Source organism: Tympanuchus pallidicinctus, unplaced genomic scaffold, assembly GCF_026119805.1.
Source record: "Tympanuchus pallidicinctus isolate F22 unplaced genomic scaffold, pur_lepc_1.0 scaffold21, whole genome shotgun sequence".
NCBI classification, from domain to species: domain Eukaryota; kingdom Metazoa; phylum Chordata; class Aves; order Galliformes; family Phasianidae; genus Tympanuchus; species Tympanuchus pallidicinctus.
Window position 1 is genome coordinate 442,386 of NW_026294733.1, and position 7,681 is coordinate 450,066.

The following is a 7,681-nucleotide window of genomic DNA, read 5'->3' on the forward strand; positions in this document are numbered from 1 at the left end:
AAATCTTCGAGGGGAGAGAGAGAGAGAAGGAGGAGCGGAGAGAGGGAGAGAAGAAAGGAGGTGGAAGTGGAGGAGGACAGCAAGTGGCGGAGTGAGGAAGAGGAGGGGGAGGAGGAGAAAGGCCTAATGGCTTTTCCATTAACTGCACCATTACCTGCTCTCATCCCCACACCGAGCCGTAAGGGCAGGGGCCCAATTCCCACCATTGGGGCACAGGCATGGGGTCCCCAGTGATATTGGGGAGGGGACAGAACTTGCCCCGATGCCTCCGTGCTGGTGTTGGTGCTGCTTCCTAAGAGGGGGTTTTCGTCTCCAAGCTGACTGACAGGTGCTGCATCCCCTTATCTGAAATCTCCTTTCCCACCCAGAAATCTGCTCCTTCACAGCTCTGGGATGCAGCCGCCAGCAGTGCTTGTGTCTGGCCACCTGATGGAGACCTTCACCCCCTCCTCTCCGTTACCCGCCTGCCTTTCCCGAAATACCTCCACGCACGTCCCTCAGCTCCATATGCAGATATTTCCTTCCTGCAGCCTGGCATGGGCTCTCCAGTTCCGGCCCAAGGAAGGATGCTCTGACTGAGGATTGCACACCGAGCCCTGAATGCATGGATAGGCAGCTGTCCAAGGGACTCAGGAGGACCTGGTGTGTGCCAGAGGGGCTGCAGAGTGGCCACCCCCCAGCACAGGGCTTGTAGGGGCTGACAGAGCCTGCAGCCATGTCTCACAGACATGCTAAGCACGGCTCCCAGTCACATCCTGCAGAGATCCCAAAATTACTGGGACAGTTTCACACGCAAGCTGGGGTCTGGAGGATGCTCAGTTGCTGTCCTCCAGGAAGCTGAATTTGTGGTTATTTTTAGGTGAGGATTATAAATACCTGGGTAAGGCGAGCATTTTTACATTTAAGGTTGTGTTTGCAAATGGCAAACGGTCTGTGGGCCCCAGCACTTGTGCCAGCAGCAACACAGAAACTGCTTTTGGTGTGATGGGAGGGCCCAGGGCCACCTTTTCCCTCATCCCAGGTTCTGCAGTGAGAGTCAGCGCCTTGTCTGTGCTTCTCTCTAGAAAGAGGTGCCCAGAGTGCCCTGCTGTCCTCCCAGGTGGCAGTTTGCTGGGAGACGTCCATTCTCTTTCCTGCTGCTTGCATCTTCATCTTCATCAGCACCACATCTTCATCAGCATCTCCATAGCTGTCTCCTTCCCACCTCGACCCTCATGCCTATCCCATCCCATCTCTAATGCCAAATCTCTATCCCATCACATCCCCTTTCCCATCCTCATTCCAGTTCCAATCTCCATCCATCCTCATCTCTTCCCCACCTCCATTCCCATCCCATCTCCAATCCCATCTCCATTCCCATCTCCTTCCACTCATGTCTCTGTTCTACTCCATCCTACCCCATCCCATTTCCAACACCATCTCCATCCCGTCACCACCATCTTCATCCCCACTCCCAACCTCAAACCCATTTCCATCCCCTTCCCTATGCCAATCCTCAGCCGTACCCCATTCCATCCCCTGCCCATCCCTCCACAGGGCCGTATTTTGCCCTACTTCACAGCCCGGGGCTCACAGCACTCTCCCAAGAGTGGGACACTGAGCTCTTGGCATCCCTATGTAAACAGATCTCTGTGCTGCAGCATCACAGCAAGGCGAAGAGCTCTCCAAAGCCACTTCAGCAGCGTCTCGCCCATCAGCTACGTTAACCCTTTCCCACCTGGAGCCCATGAGCTCTCGCAGGGGGGATGAATGGTGTGAAAACACAGGATTTTGGCACATCGCTACTTCTCTCTCCTTGTTCCAGAGCTGCACTGCTGGATCCAAGCCAACTGGGACCATTCACGAGCAAGCGGTGGGACAGGGGACAGGCTCTGCATTCCCCAGCACCCAGAGACACCTCTGCCCACTCTTCCTCTTTTCAGGAACTAACGCTTTTTTCTTTCTTTTTTTTTTTTTTTCCTTCAATTTTTTTCTTCCTTCTAGAATTCAGAACGCTTTTTCTTTATTTATTTATTTAAGAGAGAATTCAGACCCCAAACTCCGGCTAGACTGACTGTGCAAAACCAGCACTGGCCCCAGAGATCAGAGCTGGAGATGAGACACGACGAGCATTTTCAATGAGATATTCTTGAAACCGTTTGGAGAAACATCAAACGTGTTTTCATGGAAATTTCCATTTTTGAAAAAATAATTAAAAAAATGAAATAAAGGAAGGACTAAACTTGGACATGTTTATATAAATATGGAAATGAAAACTGTTCCACACGCCTTGCCACCGCCCCACAGCCAGCCCCACTCCTTCTGCCCACCCCAGAATCTCAGGTGAGTCTCAGTCCAAATGCTGATGCGTAGATGTGGCACTGAGGGACAAGGTTTACTGGGCAATAAGGGTGACAGGGTTAGATGTGTTGATCTCATGTTAGATGTGATGATCTCAGAACTCTTTTTCAACCTTAATGATTGTGTGATTCTCAGCATCCTCCTCCTGCCTTAAATTTGGCAACCACTTGCCAAGAGGCTTGGCCAAAAGGCAGCAACAGAGCGCCTTGCTGGATGAGGCAGGGATGGAGATGGGACATTAGGGATGGGGAGGAGCTGAGTGCCCTATGGGTCCTGTCCTGGAGGGCACTGGGTGCCCTTGGGCCAGCAGTGTGGTGGTGGATGGATGGAGCAGCAGGGCCAGCTGCGCCAACAGCCAAGCCCCAGCATTGCAAACTCCTTCCCACCTCTACAAGAAGAGGCTCTCCTGCAGGATGCCTTGCTGTCAGCATTTTTTTTTTTCCTTTACTTCTACAGAAAATCCCAATTCCCTCAAATAATCCAGCTAAGAGTAAAAAAAAAAAAAAAATACAAACGTGTCATTGCATTCTCTTCCCGTCCCCGTCCCTCTCACACACAGGGCTTGAAAGCGCACTGAAAGGTATTCAGTGTGCACGCTGCCAATTGTCACATCTTTCAATGACAGATTTTAAATGAATGTTATTTTGCAAAGGAAAAAGAGGGGGAAAAAAAAAAAAGGAAGGAAAAAAAAAAAAAAGCCCACACTGCTCATCCAAGAGCTGACAAGTCCTAACGGGCCTCATTTTCCAGAGACAAAAATAACTATTTTCAAAATTCACAGCAGGGCCTTCGCCTACACGCGCTGCACCAAGAGAAACCTGTGGGGAGAAATGTAAAACACATTGTGTAAATGGAAATGCACCGTGCATCCAAAATGCTTTTAAAGCTATTTACCCTCTTTCATCCATGCCAGCTCCCGTCGGAGCGCACGTCCGCGGGGAGCGCGGGGGCACAGCGCTGTGTCCATGGCCAGGGGATGTGGTGGCACATCCTGCCCAGCTGCAGGAAAGGGGAGGGTGAAGGGATGGTGAAGGGAGGGTGAAGGGATGCCCCTCTCCATGACCACGGGGCTCCGTGTCCTGCGGTGATGGAGCAGATCTATGAGATCTTCCTGAGGTCTTTCGTCTGTCCTGGGCTTGGTTGTAGGATGCACAGAGAGGAACTTAGGGGTGCCTCCAGCTGTGCAGCTGTGGGATCCAACCAGGCAGAGCTGGGGATGAACTACTGGGGACCTTTGGAACAAAGCTGCCTCCCATGCATAGGGCTGTCCAGAAGCGTTTGTCCTCTGCGTGCATCAAGGCACTGCTTCCAACCATGTCCTTGCAGGCACAGCTCCAGGGTTGCTCCTGGCCACCCCGAGCCAGTGGAGAGGAGAAGCCATGGCCAAAGGTGAGGACCTCATCACAGCAAGGCTGAGTCAGGAAGCCATCCTTCTATAGGGAAGTATAAAGGGGAAATGCCATTGTCTTGGGTTTGGGGAAGCCCTCGAGTTCCTAGATCAAGAGCAAACCAAGCAGCTTCTCAGCAGCATGTAGCAAGTCAGCAACATGTATCTACAGAGAAACACCAAGGGAAAAAATGCAGCCAGAGTGACTGAGGCTGGCCTGATGCCCCGCATCCCCACCCTTGTGCTGCTGCCACGGCCAAAGCTCACAGTATGCATGGTCCTCAAGAAGAAGTGTCTGGCACTGAAGGGGCTGCGCACAGCCATGAACCCCTGCGGCCCATCCCTGCTGGTCTGTCTGCCCTCTCTGTGGTTGCTGGTCTGGCCAAGTGCAGAAGTGTTCGGGGTGAACCCCCGTCCATCCCTCTCCCTCCATCCCACCCCATAGCACTGCCATCTCTATCTCCACCCTGGCCAGGCTGCGTCGGCGCTGGGGACCCTCCGCTCAGATGCGGTTGGACATGAGCCTGGTGTTCAGCTTGCGGAAGAAGGAGCGCAGTTTGCAGATCTTACACTTCTTCTTCTTGCCCCGACCCTTGGGGGGGTCCCCACCACCACCTTCCCACTCCTCCACCTCGTCCTCGCTGGCCCAAGGCCCCCAGGCACCTCCATTGAAGTCAGGGTGGGCGCGGGGGTTCTCAGCAGGGTAGCGCACTGGGATGGCCGTCCGGTTGTAGTGCACCAGACGGGTCAGCAAAGCTCGGACGATGTCGGGGCGCTGCTCCGAGAGGTCATAGCGCTCGTAGGGGTCTGCGGTGATGTTGAAAAGCCACACAGATTTTCTCAAGCCGTCGGTCAGCCGCTCCAGGTTCCACCAGCTGCCCGGGAAGTTGGTCAGCGTCTGCGGGGGGATCCAGTCGCTGTAACCGGGGTCCCCGGTGAGGAGCTTCCACTCCCCGACGCGGATGGAGGCCTGCACGGCCGTGTTCCAGATACCGAAGCCATCCTCCAAGGAGCCATACTTGGCGTGGTTGTAGAGGGGGTCAATGTTATGCAGGATTTCAGTTCGCGGTGACTCCTTCCCCTCGCTGATGGCAGGCCAGACGTTGTAGCCATCCAGGCCTGGGACGTTGCTCAGGTTGCCCCTGGCCAGACTCACCAGGGTCGGGTACCAGTCTGTGATGTGCACCAGTGCCCAGCTGGTCCGTCGCTTGCGCTTGATCAAAGGACTGTGGACAAAACCGATGCCACGCACACCCCCTTCCCAGTACGTCCCTTTGCGGCCCCGTAGCGGCCAGTTGCTTCCCCCAGAGAACGTCTGCCCACCATTGTCCGTGGAGAAGACAATCACACTGTTGTCATAATAACCATACTTCTTGAGGGCCCAGGTGATGTTCTTCACTGCCTCATCCATGCACGTCACCATGGCCGCGTACTTGCGGCGAGCGACGTTGCCCATGGAGCGGTAGCGGTAGATGTACTCCTTGGGTGACTGCAGCGGAGTGTGCACTGCCTGGAAGGCCACGTAGATGAAGATGGGCTCCTTGGGGCTGTGGGATGCCAGGATCTTGCTGACACGCTGGGCGTAGAGGAAGGTGGAGTACTTCCCGCTCTGGTCCCACGCCACGTTCTCCCCTTCGTGCAGGTCATAGCCGCAGACGCCCGGCCCGTCGCAGTTGTCGTAGGTGTAGTAGTCCACGTTGCCCGTCAGGGAGCCCAGGAAGGTGTCGAAGCCCCTGCGGGTGGGCAGGCACTCCTTCTTGTAGAAGCCGAGGTGCCACTTGCCCACCATGTGCGTGGAGTAACCGGCTTCCTGCAGCTTCTGGGGCAGGGTGACCTGGTCGAGGGGCAGGCAGTTGGGCTGCCGGGGGCGGATGATGGAGTGCTGCAGCCCTGTGTGGATCTGGTACCTGCAGGAAAGAGCCAAATCAGTGGTGATGAGAGTAATGCTGGGTGGGACATGGCTGCAGTTTGTGTTCTGGAGACCCCAGTAATGTGCAGCTCTCTGTGTTACGCAGCCATGGAGCAGCTCTGTGCCAGATACAGAGAGCTCCTTATCATAGAATCACAGAAGGGCGCTGGCTCAGGAAGGAGGTGGCTCCATGTGCTCTTGCTTTTCCCCATGGAACTGTATGGTTGGAATAGTGCTCAAAGATGTCCAACTGTCAACCCACCACCCCCACCATGCCCACTGACACCTCCCCCCACCACGTTCCTCAGCTCCACAGTTCTCAAACACCTCCAGGGAAGGTGATCCCCTCACTCCCGGGGCGCTGTAACACTGCATCACTGCTCTTTCTGAGAAGAAATTTTTCCTAATAGCCAACCTGAATCTTCCCTGGTGCAACTTGAGGCCTGAGTGCAGATGTATCCTCATCCTCTTTTGCACACCCCAGAGATGCCTGAGCTCCCTCTGGAGCCATCAGGAGAGAGGAGAAGGTTTTGTCTGGACCCCACTGAGCTCCACCACCCCAGGCAGTAGGTGACCACATCCATAGCCACCACATTGAGGGATGCTGATTAAATGTCTCCTACAGAAAATGCTGGGAAATCATACCAGGGCAGGGAAATCATCCCAGTCTTCCTCCAGGGAAAGCCCCATCAGTTCCCAGGAGGCTAAAAGGCTCACGATCAGGAAACCAGGATGTGCCCAATGGGATGGAGAAACCTTCCACCCACCCTGCCCTGCTCAGTGCAGACTGAGTGAGCAGCAGGAAAAGCACAGCCTAAGGCAGAGCTGGCAGTGCAAGGGAGCATCCTTCCACCTGACAGCCCAGCAGCCAATTCCCACGTGAGAAGAAACCAACCCAAAGTCTGCAGTGTCGTCCAAGTGGAGACACCTCGCCCCACCACCAGAGGACCTCATGGGCAGGGACTGCCTTTTCTCAAAGTGACTTTTGGTTGCTTGGAGCAACATTTTCACTGCTGGTGACCTGCCATGTGCTATTACAAAACCACGCACAAATCAACTCTTTACCCAACGGGGCCAGGAAGGCTCTTTTCTCTAGAGGATCTCCAGCACAAAATCACAGCATAACCCAAGTTGGAAGGGATCCATCACGAGTCCAACTGCAGCAGTGATGAAGTATCTACCAACATATGGGGATACGTGCCTTGCGACGAGCGGGGCGTGAGCCTTGCAGAGCTATGGGAGAGGAGAGGTCCGTATAGGAATGCGCAATGGGGGCTTACCGGCCGGTGATCAGCTGGCTGCGGGACGGCGTGCAGATGGGCTGGATGTAGTAGTTCTCCAGCTTCACGCCCTCGGCTGCCAACCTGTCCAAGGTGGGCGTCTGGATGTCAGAGCCGTGGTACCCGACGTCGTGGTAGCCCTGGTCGTCGGTCAGGATGAAGATGATGTGCGGCGGGCGGGTGAAGGAGGGAGGCAGCGATTTCTCCATGGGGCTCGTAGCCACGTCGGCCACCAAGCCAGGCTTCATCCAGTCCCAGGATAAATAGCCAAAGCTGAGCAGGCTGACCAGCGAGAAGCCGGTGAGGGCGTACACAGCCATCCCAGAGCGGTGCGTGCTGCCCACAGAGCGACCTACAGCCCCGGCATCGCAGCCACACGTGGGGATGCCCCCTCCTCGGACAGCCCCAGCTTAGGGGATGGCGGGTGGGAGTGGAGCGGGACGAGCTCCCATCGAGGCACGCTCACACGCACACAAAGAGCCCGGAGCGGCGGGGCTGGGTTGCGATCGGTCAAAAGAAAACAAGCATCGCGCCGCTCCAATCAAACCCACATGCACGGCTTTCCTTTCCTCACGCGGTGATTAGGAACAGCCCCAAAGCAACTCGGAGTGCTACAAGCACTCTTTGGCTTCTCAACGCGTCTCTTTTTTTTCTTTTTTTCTTTCTTTCTTTTTTTTTTTTTCCCCTGTTATTTCTTTCCAAAGCAGCACAGAAAACCCACTCCGCAGTGAGCGGCCGCCTTCTCCTCCGCCCCAGCGCCGTTCT

General features: G+C 55.1%; 1 protein-coding gene across 1 annotated transcript; it reads right to left on the minus strand.

Moving 5' to 3' along the window:
- Positions 1-2,038: 2,038 nt before the first annotated feature.
- On the minus strand, positions 2,039-7,525 carry ARSI (arylsulfatase family member I). The gene is made up of 2 exons (XM_052684965.1): positions 6,917-7,525; positions 2,039-5,634 (listed from the first exon to the last, which is right to left on the minus strand). The coding sequence occupies exons 1-2, from the start codon at positions 7,234-7,236 to the stop codon at positions 4,230-4,232; spliced, it is 1,725 nt and encodes a 574-aa protein (XP_052540925.1). The 5' UTR covers positions 7,237-7,525; the 3' UTR covers positions 2,039-4,229.
- Between the last annotated feature and the right edge of the window lie 156 nt (positions 7,526-7,681).